The sequence below is a fragment of the Kockiozyma suomiensis genome, assembly GCF_038497685.1.
Source record: "Kockiozyma suomiensis strain NRRL Y-17356 unplaced genomic scaffold V2V93scaffold_4, whole genome shotgun sequence".
Classification (NCBI taxonomy): Eukaryota; Fungi; Ascomycota; class Lipomycetes; order Lipomycetales; family Lipomycetaceae; genus Kockiozyma; species Kockiozyma suomiensis.
In genome coordinates, this window is record NW_027117667.1 from 808,805 (window position 1) to 823,755 (window position 14,951).

General features: G+C 44.2%; 7 protein-coding genes across 7 annotated transcripts; 2 read left to right on the top strand and 5 right to left on the bottom strand.

The window, feature by feature from the left end:
• Window positions 1-112: 112 nt before the first annotated feature.
• V2V93DRAFT_366904 (uncharacterized protein) lies at window positions 113-1,565 on the bottom strand. Its single transcript, XM_066909421.1, has 4 exons — window positions 1,019-1,565; window positions 919-961; window positions 825-862; window positions 113-766 (listed from the first exon to the last, which is right to left on the bottom strand). Exons 1-4 carry the CDS (start codon window positions 1,266-1,268, stop codon window positions 186-188), a joined length of 912 nt encoding a protein of 303 aa, XP_066767123.1. The 5' UTR covers window positions 1,269-1,565; the 3' UTR covers window positions 113-185.
• Window positions 1,566-2,199: 634 nt separating this feature from the next.
• On the top strand, window positions 2,200-3,458 carry V2V93DRAFT_357896 (NADP-dependent oxidoreductase domain-containing protein; the record flags this gene model as incomplete). The annotated part of the gene is made up of 4 exons (XM_066908044.1): window positions 2,200-2,225; window positions 2,336-2,394; window positions 2,457-2,539; window positions 2,595-3,458. 4 exons carry the CDS (start codon window positions 2,200-2,202, stop codon window positions 3,456-3,458), a joined length of 1,032 nt encoding a protein of 343 aa, XP_066767124.1.
• Window positions 3,459-3,518: 60 nt separating this feature from the next.
• Window positions 3,519-5,017, bottom strand: V2V93DRAFT_366908 (NADP-dependent oxidoreductase domain-containing protein). Its single transcript, XM_066909422.1, has 4 exons — window positions 4,860-5,017; window positions 4,730-4,788; window positions 4,586-4,668; window positions 3,519-4,522 (listed from the first exon to the last, which is right to left on the bottom strand). The coding sequence occupies exons 1-4, from the start codon at window positions 4,877-4,879 to the stop codon at window positions 3,659-3,661; spliced, it is 1,026 nt and encodes a 341-aa protein (XP_066767125.1). The 5' UTR covers window positions 4,880-5,017; the 3' UTR covers window positions 3,519-3,658.
• A 98-nt stretch (window positions 5,018-5,115) lies between these two features.
• On the bottom strand, window positions 5,116-7,292 carry V2V93DRAFT_366910 (uncharacterized protein). The gene is made up of 3 exons (XM_066909423.1): window positions 6,531-7,292; window positions 6,379-6,475; window positions 5,116-6,321 (listed from the first exon to the last, which is right to left on the bottom strand). Exons 1-3 carry the CDS (start codon window positions 7,010-7,012, stop codon window positions 5,176-5,178), a joined length of 1,725 nt encoding a protein of 574 aa, XP_066767126.1. The 5' UTR covers window positions 7,013-7,292; the 3' UTR covers window positions 5,116-5,175.
• A 148-nt stretch (window positions 7,293-7,440) lies between these two features.
• V2V93DRAFT_366914 (CTP synthase N-terminus-domain-containing protein) lies at window positions 7,441-10,319 on the top strand. Its single transcript, XM_066909424.1, has 6 exons — window positions 7,441-7,570; window positions 7,688-7,759; window positions 7,834-7,866; window positions 7,932-8,176; window positions 8,246-9,209; window positions 9,495-10,319. The coding sequence occupies exons 2-6, from the start codon at window positions 7,735-7,737 to the stop codon at window positions 9,917-9,919; spliced, it is 1,692 nt and encodes a 563-aa protein (XP_066767127.1). The 5' UTR covers window positions 7,441-7,570; window positions 7,688-7,734; the 3' UTR covers window positions 9,920-10,319.
• V2V93DRAFT_366919 (uncharacterized protein) lies at window positions 10,290-11,633 on the bottom strand. Its single transcript, XM_066909425.1, has 2 exons — window positions 11,099-11,633; window positions 10,290-11,034 (listed from the first exon to the last, which is right to left on the bottom strand). The coding sequence occupies exons 1-2, from the start codon at window positions 11,618-11,620 to the stop codon at window positions 10,345-10,347; spliced, it is 1,212 nt and encodes a 403-aa protein (XP_066767128.1). The 5' UTR covers window positions 11,621-11,633; the 3' UTR covers window positions 10,290-10,344.
• A 1,020-nt stretch (window positions 11,634-12,653) lies between these two features.
• On the bottom strand, window positions 12,654-14,838 carry V2V93DRAFT_366922 (pyruvate dehydrogenase). Its single transcript, XM_066909426.1, has 3 exons — window positions 14,598-14,838; window positions 14,365-14,392; window positions 12,654-14,296 (listed from the first exon to the last, which is right to left on the bottom strand). Exons 1-3 carry the CDS (start codon window positions 14,682-14,684, stop codon window positions 13,113-13,115), a joined length of 1,299 nt encoding a protein of 432 aa, XP_066767129.1. The 5' UTR covers window positions 14,685-14,838; the 3' UTR covers window positions 12,654-13,112.
• Between the last annotated feature and the right edge of the window lie 113 nt (window positions 14,839-14,951).

A 14,951-nucleotide genomic window follows, 5' to 3' on the forward strand; every position in this document is an offset into this window, starting at 1 on the left:
GGGTTCGCGTTGACGAAATAGGGCCGTGCGGTTTACCTGAAGCTTTGAGTTATATAGCTGCTACTTACTTAAATATACTGAAATGGAATATTATGCATCAAATACAAAAAGTAGCTGTATTATTTTCAAATTACATTTTAAGGAATATTATACCCATTCTCTACCATCAGCCAACGCTAAATTGGCTACTGATACCATGGTGCCCCCGCATTTTTACATGCCGGCGCAGCCAGTCTCTGTTGTCCAACCATCTGATGAATCTTCATACCAGTATTCACAGTAATCGCAGCACGATCATGCTCAAGAATAACTCCTGTTGACGACGTGGATATCCAGCTTTGCACGTCTGCTAACGTCTGATTTTCCGTCCTGTTTTCCTCAATCATTCGCCAGTCATTTGTGTCGTGTGCCCAGACTACCGGCATCAGTCCCAATTTCAACGCAATAGCGCGTACTCGATCATCTAGACCACCATAGGGAGGGCGGAAATAGCGGGGCACAATACCGGCCGTCACGTTTATAGCCCAAGATGCCCATTGCAGCTGTGCAGCCACATCTTCATTGGAGAGAGATGGCAGATATGGGTGGTTCCAGGTATGTGATCCAATGAAGTGACCGGCTTGGTGCTCTGCGCGAAGAGTGTCAGGAAATGCAAGTACTTGCGTACCAATCACAAAAAAACTAGAAATCTGGCCGCTTGATTTAAAAAAGTCAAGTAATGCAGGTGTCGCGTCCGTTGGCCCGTCGTCAAAGGTCTGCAGTAGTTCTGTGATAAAGACATTAAATGTCATTATTGTTTCAGATTGCAAACTATTTTTACATACGTGAACAGGCGGCGATGTCGTTAGGACCAAGACATCCACTAGACAAACCGGTTAATTGATAGGTTTACAAAGCTGAACCATTGTTGCTACCCACTTGCAGTCGAATGAGCATTGCGAGACACACGCCGTGACCTGCTCTATTTACAGAGGTTAGGGAGTCATCAAAAGAGTTGTAAGTCTTGACTATATCTTACGATGCAGCGGATTTGCCGGGATTCCGCTACTGAGATCCAGTCCCGGCGTCCTTATGAACGGCGGATTAGCTTCTGTTGGCCAACTCGTGCGCTGTGTGAGCGAAGCCAACCAAGGTGGGAATTCGACTACTGATTCAAAGAAGCTAGGATCAGCTGCTCCGCCAATTCCTTTGAAATCCGCTGGCGTGAGAAGCGCCAGAGTGAGACGCAACCAGCTACTGAGAGCGACCACTGTGAATATGAAAGCCATAACCGAGGAGTTTTAATGGTCTTACAAGATTTCAGTCGCTAATATTATACTACATCCAAGTCGAAATATATGACTATTTAAAGATGGAAAAATACCGAGTGTCATACCCCTATCACATTGCACGCGTCTGTAGTCACAATCCGTAATAGGGCGGAGCATAGCTTTAGAGTCATATTCCAGTCGCTGAGTTGCCCCGTCTTCTACGTTCTTCGACAGAAGTTAGTCTTACGAGTGCTGAATCCCGTTATGAAGTCTTGCGGACTTAAATGATGCCTAGAATATTCAATCTCATCAAGCTTCATGAAATTTGTGTCGCTTAGCGCTATCTTCACGAGGCATATTCGGAGACAGCATAAAACCTAACCCACAACCATTGGGCTTTTGTGCGGCGCGAAATATATTCATGCTGCTTGGAAACAGTGGGTAAGGATTGGATAGAATGTGACATTAATGGTAGTCTAGCTTAATTGCTTTAGAACGGGTATAACCAAGAAAAAATACACGGCAAGATCATGTTATTTGGGTTTTTTTGGTCGGGTTGGAATATAGGGAGCATGATCCAAGCTTATCTATGCCTAGCACTAGTAACTAAAACTTTGAGTCCCGGGATTCCGATATCAACCAATCTTTAATCGCGTAACCGAAGGGTTGAGATATGAATACAGAATAATACAACGCTGCAGTCATTATTTGCCTCTATTTGTATTTTCCAGATAACTCCTTCTATAGCAAGAGACGCATATTTCTCATGTAAAGTGCCGCGGCAGATAAATGAACGGCGGGAAAGCAAGTCTCAATTCGTCCAAGGCGAGGTGGCCTCAGCGTTACCGCAACAGTAAGCCCATCTTTTCAAATATAAGACTCTATCTTCAAGCTCCGCTTCTGAATTTCTTCATATTAAATATTCTTATTCAATTGCTCACTATTCATAATGTCTCCCACTGTCGAATACAAGAAGTAAGTTTTCTAATATGGCTGTGATAGCATCAAGTGCTATTCATAAAACAATTATGGTCTCTATCGTCGGCGATAACAGATCATGAAAGCAACTGACATCTAGCAACTAGACTCGGAAAGTCGGGCCTGCGTGTGTCGCTCCCTATCTTGGGAATGATGGGTATGGGATGTAAGTAAATACCAATGTTGTGATCGTAATTGCTATGAAATAAGTTGCTAACGTAACTGTAGCTTCCACCTGGCAGGACTGGTGCCTTGACGAGAAGGAGTCTCTTCCTATCCTCAAAAAGGCATACGATATGGGTGTCACAACTGTACGTTTAATTGAACTTAGGCTTTAATGCAGCCCTTTACTAATGGTTAGAACAGTGGGATACAGCCAATGCTTATTCTGAGGGTGCCTCCGAGAGCCTGATCAAGGCTGCTATCAAGGAATACAACATCCCCCGTGAAGAGCTTACCATCATCACCAAGGTTTTCTACGGTACCGCCAACGAGAAAATCGAGCCGTTTGTGACTCCTCTTGCTCACAAGCGCGAGTACGTCAACCAGGTCGGTCTTTCCCGCGGTGCTATCTTCAAGCAGGTCGACGCCTGCCTTGAGCGTCTCGGAACCGACTACATCGATTTACTTTTTATCCATCGTTACGACAAGAACGTCGAGCCTGAAGAAGTCATGGAAGCTCTAAATGATATCGTCAAGAGCGGCAAGGTTCGCTACATTGGCGCTAGCAGCATGTACGCTTACCAGTTTGCTACTCTCCAGCATGTTGCCGAGAAGAACGGCTGGGTAAAGTTCATTGCTATGCAGAACCACTATAGCTTGCTTTACCGTGAGGAAGAGCGTGAAGTTATTCCTTACTGCCACATGACTGGTGTCGGAATCGTTCCCTGGGGTCCCTTGAATAAGGGTCTCTTGGCTCGTCCCGCTGATTCGCCCAAGACCGTTCGTGCTACCAGTGGTGGTCTCGCTTTGAAGACTGCTCCTATCGATCCTGTCGCCAAAGTCATCATTGACCGCACTGAGGAGCTTGCCAAGAAGAAGGGCTGGTCTATGACCGAGGTATCTCTTGCTTGGATTGCATCCAAAGGCTGCACTAGCCCTATTATTGGAATTAGCAGCATTAAGAGACTTGAAGAGGCTTCGGAGCTTAGCGGTAAGACTTTGACTCCTGAGGAGTGCAAGTATTTGGAAGAGCCATATGTTCCCCGCAACATTATCGGTCACTTCTAAACTGGAAATTACAATTACGAGGGTCTACCAGAAACAAAAAATAATAAAAATATATGGGGCTTTAGTAAAAAATTCATGACCTTTTTATTTTTATCAAAGTTTTCAAGCCAATGCTCTAAAGAAAATTATAAATAAGTTGTAAATCCAAAATCCAAAATCGAAAATCGTAGGCATGGACAAGCCAGTCAGTTTATGATTTCTTACACATGGCCAGCAATCCTACGCGGCACATACGGAGCTTCAAGAAATTTCACCTCCTCTTCGGTCAAAGATTTGCCATTAAAACCGGCAATTTGTCTCAAACGCTCAACACTGTTGACACCGACGATCGGACTAGTAACTTTAGCGTTAACCCATGCAAGAGCGACGTCGCTCATCAGCCAGCCTTTTTCATTCGCTAGTTTTTCTACGCGGTTGATAATCTCAATAACAGCAGGCTCATTTGCCTGTTCGTTAATGCCAGGATGCTTCGTGATGAAGTCCTTACGCAGCGAGGTCTGACTTAGGGAACGAGCTAAATGGCCACGAGCGAGAGGAGACCAAGGAATCAGACCTACTCCTGTGAGCTTACAGTAAGGAATCATCTCGCGTTCCTCTTCACGGTAAAGCAGGTTGTAGCAGTCTTGCATGGAAATAAACTGTGCCCAGCCATGCTTTTCCGCGACGTTTTGCATTCTAGCAAACTCATAGGCCCACATGCTACTTGCACCAATGTAACGAACTTTACCAGATCTGACAAGATCATTGAGAGCTTCCATTATCTCTTCTGGCTCAACGCTCTTATCATAGCGATGAATTTGGAGAACGTCGATGTAATCGGTGTTTAAGCGCTTGAGAGAGTCGTTGACTTGATTGAAGATGGCAGCGCGCGAGAGTCCAACCTGGTTGAGATACTGACGCGTATGGAAAACATTTCCTTCAACACGCACATGACTAGTCTTGTTAACAGGGTTGTAGCACTTAGTCATGATGATTATTTCCTCTCTAGGGATGTTGTATCTCTTGATCGCCTCGGCGACAATTTTTTCGGATTCTCCATTGGAGTACATATTGGCTGTATCCCACTGTATAGCATTGTGATTAGATTATCAGCTGTCATAGTATTCTTGACATTTAGTTTGGCTTACAGTGGTTATACCCAAGTCATAGGCCTCCTTGAATATAGGAAGAGATTCCTCTTGATTCAGCACCCACGGCGCCCACTCTGAAGCTATGGGATCATTATTAGCAACCAGCAAATTGGTACAAGATCAACGATATTTAAATCTTACAGCCAAATGACATGCACCCCAAGATCGGCACCGAGACTCGAAGTCCTGATTTTCCAAGTCTATAAAATAGTTAGCTCTGTAACATATTCCCTCCACTCTCAGACAATTGAAATAATCCTAGCGAACTTACTTGCGATATTCAACGGCCATTAACTTTCACTATATGTTTCCAGAAATTTAATACTCTAAATAGCGAGCCAGTCTTCTGTTCGTCGAGTATGGCTTGGAGAAAGACTAGTATTCGTATACTTCAGGTTCCTGCGGGACGGCTACCACCGCCTCGTCTACACACGGAGTAGCATTAGACCGCTTTGGGAAGGTCTGCTACCGATGACGTCAAAGCACCGGAGATAACTCCTCTACTATGGGTTTTCACACTATGTTCTATCTTCATATTACATTCCTAAAATCAATCATGCTTCCAGTACATCATAGGAAATAGTAGACTAAATGAATTTGGTGACTGCAGTCAGAGTTGCGTCAAAGTTCTCCAGTACATGGAAATGGCTGCAATCGGGAAGAATCACTATCTCCGCTGATCCGCTAACATACTCCTTCTGAATAGCTTCTACCTCACTCAATGGAGGCCATTGATCGTGCTCTCCAGTAACAAGTAGCACATCCTTCTCGATCAATTCTCGAGGAATTCGAGTTTCAGTAGCAAGAACCATGCAGCCCTTTGCGTACGCTTCCACGTCCGTCATCTTGAGTAATGTGAGAATATACATAATGGCCAGCGGGTTCTCTTTATGAGTTTTTTCGCAAGTGGAAGAGTATGCCATTCCGTTTGCAGCAGCTTGCATACCATTCTTACGCACATCTTTGGCAAGATCGAGACAGGTCTCTCTAATGTGCTTTGGAGCTGGGTACATCAACGGAGACAACAGCACGTATTTGGTTACAAGATCGGGATGATTGACGACAAATGTCTCGACAATTCCACAGCCCATCGAAAAGCCGATCATAAAAATGTTCTTAGTTATATCCAAAATCTTTGTGATTTCATAGATGTCCTCAGAATAACTGCGCAAGCTTGGAATAGAGTCAGGGAGCGTGAGTGAGAAACCGAACCCTTCTAAGTCGACGAGAACAACTCGGTATTTTTCGAGATACCCTGCTTTTTTGACTAACGAAGAAAAGTACTGACCGGAACAGCCGAGTCCATGTACGCAAACCAATGTATCTTTGGAGGATTTGTTGCCAATGTCCTCAAAGTAGAGATACTTTGACCCGACTTTTGTCAATCCAGATGGAATTGACATTGGAGGTTTGGGTAGCGACACAAGAGCTTTGCTGGCACCAAGCTCTGTTACCTTATTGACGAGAGTTCCCAAGCCAGTGACAGAAATCTCAACCACATCCCCGGGCTTCAAGTAAACAGGCGGCTTGAGACCAATTCCAACTCCAGCAGGAGTACCCGTGGCAATTACGTCGCCTGGTTGAAGAGTAATTCCGCTGGAGAGAACCTCGATTAAAGTTGGGATAGAGAAAATGAGATTCTTGGTCGAATCGGACTGTCGCAGGTTTCCGTTGACTTTTGTCTTGAGTTCAAGATATTCCGGGAGATCTTCTTTGGGAACGGCTACGGGACCCTGATGACTACTATTAGTACTTATCTGAAGGTATACAGCGGATTGTTACAGCGTTACCATTGGACACAGGGTATCCGCAGATTTTCCAATAAAGAATTGCTTGTGATCACGTTGACGCTCACGCGCGGTTGCATCATTGATGATGGTATATCCCCTTGAAAATAAATTATTATGGCAGTAATTTTAACACGAAATAATCAAACACTTACCAGACGTGATCCAAGGCATCTTTCGCAGAGACTTTATACGCTGGCTTGCCAATTATCACGCCTACTTCACCCTCAAAATCGAGTGTACTGGTAAATTCTGGATGCAGATATATGTCTGCACCGCAGGGAATAACACTTGATGCTCGTTTGGTGAAAATGACGGGATCAGACGGCGTATCGACCTTATCGCTCGAGTCAAAGCCTGAAGAATTAAATTCTTTTGCGTGGTCGTAGTAGTTCTTTCCGACGGCCAACACATCGCGACCAGTAAGTGGAGCCTCAATTGAGACTGACGATAGCTCAATTGGCTCCTCCGATGATGGAATTAACGAGAAGGTGGCTCCGTAGTTTATAATATCGTATAAAGACGAGACAGCTGCGCCTGAAGGAAAAGCAAGCGGCGTTATCAGGTTTGTGTCGAAGTCGAGGTTTCCCACACAGGATTCACCATACGAAGTTGTATATGCGATAAAGTTGTGCATTATGCTTGTACATATGACGACACAAATATAAAAATCAAATGCTATGTGTAATTGAATATACTCAAATGTCCGAAGTTTACAGAGAACCAATTGCGGACAGCACAGACCGTCGGTTAACTCCCAAAGCAGAAAGTCCCAATATCAAATTTTGATATTCAGACCCCATTTCAGACCCTATTTATTTGTATTACCGTATTACTGTCTGATCCTTGGTTTATTCACTAAATTTGTTTAGAAATGTAGAAGCCGCAACTGACAAGGATTTAAACAAATGTATAGGTGGTACGCGTCGCGAAACAAGAACCCGCGACGCGTTAATCTAGTCGGCGTAAATATCAGAACCCGCGCGTAAATTCTAGTCTTAATCACCAAATTTTCTTTTTTTTTACAAAACTCTACTGCTCTACTCACTCCCCTTTCTCTTTCCCTTTTCCTTCTTCCCCATACTCGCCTACTGCATTTCTGATACTGAGAATCTCTTGTTTCCGGTTCTATTAGTCTGAGATTTTATCAAAATTTTTTGAATTTCTGTTATTTCGCTGTACTCTTTTTGAGAAGGTATGTGACTCTATACTCAACGCGTCAATAGTTTTGTGAAAATTTGCGCGATCTCGAATCATTTTGCTGGTCGTTTATCTGTGCATTTTAGACCAAGTTTCTGACTTGTTGCTATAGAGTTAGATCTGCTTGTATCCAAAAACCGAGGTTAGAAATTCGTCATCATGAAGTACGTTGTAGTATCTGGTGGTAAGTCATTGAATCAATGTTTTAAGTATGTGCGAGAGTGACACCAATATTAACGAATTATGCGTTCTCTAAAGGTGTTATCAGTGGGATTGGAAAGGGCGTCATTGGTAAGATTTATTCTTAAATCAATTTCTATAATTCGAGGTTTCAAGTATTAAAAGTCACAACATAGCTTCATCGACCGGTCTCTTGTTCAAAACTCGCGGATTCAAAGTCTCGGCTATCAAGATCGATCCCTACATGAACATCGATGCCGGTACAATGAGTCCTCTTGAGCACGGTGAAGTCTTTGTTCTTGATGACGGCGGCGAAGCTGACCTTGATCTTGGAAATTACGAGAGATATCTCAATGTCACGCTTACACGTGAGAATAATATTACCACTGGAAAAATATACAGTCAGGTTATTGAGCGCGAGGTCAGTTTTGATTTCTGATGGTTTGCAGGTTTATGAGGCAAACGAAAAGGTGTTAACAGCTATATACAGCGTAAGGGTGACTACCTGGGAAAGACGGTCCAAGTCGTACCGCATATCACCAACGCGATCCAAGATTGGATCGAGCGTGTAGCGCGAATTCCTGTCGACGAAACCGGTGAAGAACCTGATGTCTGCATCGTCGAACTTGGCGGTACTGTTGGTGACATAGAATCCGCGCCTTTCGTGGAGGCTCTGCGTCAATTCCAGTTTCGCGTTGGCTCGGAGAACTTTGCGCTGATCCATGTCTCCTTAATTCCTGTTGTGAATGGCGAGCAAAAGACAAAGCCCACGCAAGTTGCGGTACGCGATTTGCGTGGATTGGGATTGACAGCGGATATTGTTGCCTGTCGATGCACACATAAGCTAGAGAAGGCTACGACTGATAAGATCTCTATGTTTTGCCACGTGGGACCGGATCAGGTCTTAGTTGTGCACGACTTGAGCTCGGTTTATCATGTACCTCTACTACTTGACCAGCAAATGATCATTGAACAGCTATCAAAGAAGCTTAAGCTCGAGAAGGTTTCACCTACTCCTGGCTATGTGAGTAAAGGTGCCTCGCTTTGGGCTGACTGGAAGAATTTGACAAGCACTCACGATCGAATGTTTGAGAGCGTGACTATTGCTCTCGTGGGCAAATACACCAATTTGAAGGATAGCTATATCTCTGTTGTCAAGTCGCTCGAGCACTCTGCTCTCCGATGCCAGCGCAAGTTGACAATCAACTGGGTTGAGGCATCTGACCTCGAGCCTGACACCTTGCAAACCAACCGTGTCAATTTCCACAAGGCGTGGCATGAGGTTTGCAAAGCTGATGGTATTCTTGTGCCAGGAGGATTTGGATCGCGCGGTACGGAAGGTATGGTTGCTGCAGCCAAGTGGGCGCGCGAGAATAATGTTCCGTATCTGGGAATTTGCTTGGGTCTGCAGATTGCTGTTATTGAGTATGCCAGAAATGTGTTGGGAATTACAGGTAAGTTTCAATTAAGTTTTTTATTTTTTATTTTTTTATTTTTTTTCGCGAGATCTCCTTTATCGGTTTTATTTTTTTCTCTGTTTCTTTTTCACATTTTCAAAGCACTATACATTAGACCTATAAACAGATCTTTAGTGGTTTATGGGTATTCCTCAAGTGCGATATAATTATGCTTCTCGGGGGCCTAGCCCTTTTCTTTTATTTATTCGCGTTCTCTTACCTTCATGATCTCGCGATCTTCTGATCACAAAGAAGCTAACAATTTTTTAATTCTTTTATTAGATGCGCAATCTGAAGAATTAGTGGAAGAAACCCCAGCGAATCCGTTAATCGTATTTATGCCCGAAGTCAGCAAGACTCATCTTGGAGGTACCATGCGTCTAGGTCTGCGTGCGACTAAATTCCAAGAAAACACCGAGTGGTCTAAACTTCGCAAGCTATACGGTGGAGGCGATACCGTTCACGAACGTCATCGTCACAGATATGAAGTGAACCCGAAATTCGTTGCCGAACTTGAAGCCAGGGGGTTTACTTTTGTCGGAAAGGATGAAGTTGGTGAACGGATGGAGATCTTTGAGTTGAAGGATCATACGTGGTTTGTCGGTACGCAGTATCATCCAGAGTATTTGTCGCGCGTACTTAATCCTTCGAAGCCGTACCTTGGATTTCTGGCTGCGAGTGCAGGTATTCTTGATACTCTGCTTTAAGTGGCAATTAGAGATCCTTCTTTTTTCAATTCGTTTTTACTTTTTATAAGTTCAGTTGAAACGAAATAAACAATCGGACAAACAAACAAGAGCTGGTGATTTTCTTATATATCTTTTGTTATATTAGCTTAATACGCTTTTTTTATATTTTCTATCTGTACATATTTGATTTCCGTTTGTTTGTCTGCTGGAGCCGGAAAAGTAATTGTGAGGAGCGAGCACGGGTGGTACCCATCTAAAATAAGGCAAAATAAATTTAAGCGTTGTTATTATGAGGGACCTATGCTCGCCGGTTTTTTGCTGATCATTTGCATTTGGTTTACTTCTCTTTTTTTCTCTTTTTTTTTGACGAGGAATGTGTGTACGATAGTCTAGTTAGAATCGATTTATTCATAATAGATAACATCACTTATAATTTAGAAAATTCATGCACCTGCATGAGCGACAGGACATTTCACACCCTCGCTTTGAGCATGATGCGAAACAGGACATACATTTTCGTTCCGCGCAGAATTGAACACAGGACGTTGCGAGGTACTGGCTAACGAATCTGAAGGAGGATGGAAGATTGGACATCCGAGGGTAGCATCGCCCTGTAGAGTTTGCGGCATATGACTGACCTCCGCTTCAGATTTTTCTAAAAGCTCGAGTTGGGTGATCAAATCGATAAGAGAGGCACTGAAGGGGCGGTATTCGGTAAAATTTAGTATTCTTGCTGCTTTATTCGTATCCATTCGTGCACCATTCGCACGGGCGTCGCTTAAAAGATCGTCGTTATTGAATGTGGAACTGTGATTGTGCTTATAGGAAATAAGAACGTCGAGTACAGCTTGATATGTGAATGAGCCGGCAGCCACCAAAATCCGCTGATTCGAAGCAAGCGAGTTATCAAGAGCGCGAACATGCGCCTCAGCAAGATCACGCACGTCAACATAGCTGAAAATAATACTTGGGTCCGGGTGAGTTTCGAATTTGTACATAGAATAGAGAAGGTCGTTTGATGGGTTAAGAGTCGAGAGATTTGCGTCGTGGAGAAAAGGGCCCCAGGGTATCGATGGGATGATTGCTGTTACACTGAATGAAGGGTCATTCTTTTTAAGAAAGTCCCATGCCGCCTTGAGTAAATAAATTAGAATATATGAGTATAAAGGGGGGAAATAAGATAACAGAAAATTATACCTTCTCGCAAAACTTCTTGCTAACGCGATAAGCAGCTAAAATATCCGATGTCGAATCAATACTTTCGGAACTCCAGCAAGTCTCGTCGATAACCTTGTCATACCCCCTCAAATTTGATTGCTCATCAATACACGCCGCCAAAGAAGATGTAAGTACAACTTGCTTAACCTGAGCAGCGTTTCGCTGTGTAGATTCTAATAGTTCAGCCGTCGATCTTATTGCTGGTTGAATAATATCAGCTTGCACATCACGAATCGGCGAAGGGAAAACCGGCGTAGCTGTATGAATCACATACTCCATGTTCTTCACTGCATCATCAAACGCACCCGGCTTTGAGGGATTGGGTATGATTGCGAGCGTGAGCAATGCGGATTTGAAGTGTTTGCGGAGGTAGAGCGCGTTGGACAAAGATGAAGCAGTTGCCCGAACATTGTAGTTTTGCTCCAATAGAATACGCAAAATATGGGCTGCCAGAAAAGAATCTGCCCCTGTGAGTAGAACGTTGGGTTTATTTACCGTCATATTTCAAAGCGTTTATCAGAGAATGAGATGATAGACGAGGGGAGTTGGACCTTTAAATGATCGGGGAAGAGGAGATTATGACGTAATGTGTCAAATGTAGCAGTAAATTAGTAAGCTTTGAGTCGAGAATATGCTTACGAGAAAAGCTCTGGGTGGCTGGAAAAAAGAATAAACATCTGATATTAAAAACCTAGACTATTCTTACAATAGTGGGCGCTAATTGTATACAGACGCAGAGATTGCGATTGAGAGTATGATGTATAGTCTCTGGAGAAGCTCATCGCGGGGTCTCATCGCGGGGTTTGACAAATAGAATGTGTAAGTGAGAATGAAGGTTAGGGGCTCTACTATTTCTGAGCTTTAAGTTTTAATGAATACTTATATCTTGCTATCTGGTCTTCTTTTATATATATTCGGGTTATAACATTTCTGTATTTATTTATTATTACCAATAGAGCATTTGCAAGTGGAGAGCGAGATTCTGGCTCATTTGCGCATTTGATCGTCTTGAACTCGCTACTTTGCGCTACTATATCCGCATTCAATCGTCACAATATCCACGACATTGCTACCAAGGTATGCAATAATACAAGCCTACGATATACAATGTCATCATTGTCATATAATCCACCGCCGCACAATCCACCGCCGGCACCCCCGCGCGATACAAGCAGACCATTCAACATATATCCTTTACAGACCCCGCAACTATCCTACGAAGTAGTTGATCGTCGAGCGGCGATAATAAAACATATCGATTCGTGGGAATACGCTGCTATTCGAGCGGTTGCTCTTGATGAGGTATGTACCGATTTATAGTGAAGAAAGAGGAAGAGGAGATAGCTAATCGCGAGATAGTCGCCTGCACGAGTCCGGCTCAAGCTGATGAAGGCGCTCGCGCAGTCATGATTTGCTTAAGTACGAATATATTACTCAGCAATACCATAATGATGATAAATATTATGCGACGTGGTATTCGCACAGCGAGTAGCTCCGAAGTGATCCCGATCGGAAGAACGCGGACAGGTCTTTGGTTTGCGAATAGTGTTTATTATCGTACAGTGAGCAATCCTATATCAACATATTCATCAAAATAATAACAGTTTCATTTTTTTTTTGGGCTATGAAAGAACAAAAACTCCGTGATACCTGCGTGCCCTCTCTCATCTTAATTCACCAAAAAACCACAGCTGCCAAATAATAGTATCCGAGAGGATGAACATAAACACGAGAACTCAAGTGTATCTTCAAACGTCCCGCAACCTTTCAAGAAGTAAAAATTTCATCAAAGTCCCTCGTCCTAATGTATCTGACTAAAACTAGCAGCCGCGATCCAGACAGCCTCGCTTTTCTTTTCTCACCTTTGAGAATTCACTTCTTATTCACTCTTAGACAAATGATCAAAAGCAATGTCATTTGCAGAGGAAGAATATCAGGCTATCATCAATCAAGTGCATTTTCATAATCTGTCACTAGAACTCGGGACAAATACCTATTGCAGAGGCTCAGAGGTACTACTCAGCCTATTAAGATGCAGGTACACGTCTGTGCCGTATCCCTCCATACTGATCAATTTCAAATCTCCACCAAAATACCGCGCATACAACCGAGAAAGCGGTAGTCCGTATCCAAAGCCAGCCATCGGCGCCTTGAAATCGCTCTTACTAAAATCTGGATCGAGCGACGGTGTTGTCTCGACGGTAGTGTACATGTAGGTCCACACAAGTGGAATTGCGGAACGCGGAATTCCTCCTCCTTCGTCTGAAATCTTGATTGTGATGTCTTCCTTTCCTTCAGCGATAATTAACTTGACAGGTGGGAAATCTTCGGCTTCGGCGCCGTGCGTCTCGACTACTGCTCGAAGCGAATTCTTCAAAGTTTCAAACAACATATGACTGAGATGGCCCGGCACATACATGAAATGTAGGTCTGGCTTACACACGAGCTGCACCTTGGGCGCATTGAACAATCCGTAATAGTCTTGACAGATGAAGCGCGCATTGTCAATAGCCTCCTGCGCCAATTCTCGCACATTTGTCTTTGTACAAATCACGCCTACATAATTCTCTGTCGATGGTTGCTCATTGATAGCAATGTGCTGACCGATAAGCATGCGGATTCCAATGCGCGACATGTAAAACCTGTCAAGGAAGGACTGGATAGTGCTATCGATTTGCATACGCTGCCGCGAGTGCTTGTACTCGTTGATGCCCTGCGCTATAGTCGCAACAACGGGATCATGCCGCCTTTTGATAACTGAGAGACACTTTGTAAACATCTTATTGTACTGATGAATATCTGGCGACCAAGTGATATCGTCATCGACAAGCACAAAATATCGCCGACTATTGAGATTAGATTTTTTCTGTGTTATCTCGCGATAGTCTTCGCCTGCCAGACTCGGATTCTCTGTGTTTTGCATAAGCATCTTGCCGTGCCGCTCGCCATTACTGTTTTTCCGCTGGGCTTTGATGAGCAGGTCGCGCAGCTCCTGCGGGATCTTTGGCCGAGGCAGCTCGGTGAGCTCTTCGAAGGACTGCGCGTACCAGTTGCGCACTTTCTGGATAGAAGGCATTTCCGAGAGGCCATCGGGAAGATTGTTGAGCTCCTTGACGCGGTGGGCAAGCCTAATCGGAAGTTCTTCGCTGAGGAATTGCGCGCCGCGGAAGAGTGTGCCTGAGTACTGTCGGTTAGCATGTGACTGGCAAATGTGACTGGGAACAAGCGACGAGATGTCGACATACCAGGATTAGGACGCTGGCCAAACTGGACCTATGGATGACGAGTAAGTAAGTATTAAGAGAATGGAAGAGAGATAGATTATGTGCAAGAGACGAGGAGGATGTCGGCAGTATGCACACGACCCTGTCGGAAGGTGGACCGCCGAAATCGCCGACGCAGCGGCAGGGAGTCAGCGCGGAAGACAGGACGAGATAAAAAACGACAGAAATAGCAAAAAACAAAAGAAAAGACAGACCATCTGGCGGAGGGAGACACCGGTGGCGGGGAAGGAGGAGTAGTGGTTGATCTTGTCGGCGAGCCTGTCGGTGAGTCTCCACGACATCTCTGCTGCCTCCTCCCGCCGGAGTAGATTTGCGAATATCGTGGACTGATAAAAAGAAGCTGCTGCTGCTGCAGGCAGAAAGCAGCCAGTCTCAGCTGAGCTGAGAAAGAGGAGGAGAAGAGAAGGAGGGTGAAGAGAAGGAAGAGAAGAGCAAGAGAAGAGTGTGGGGAAGAAAGAAAGTACGAGGGCGAGCGAGAAAGAGAGGAGTTAGCCCGGACAGCGGGGCACTAGTCTTCTTTGGGAACACGCTCATACATTTAAGATTTA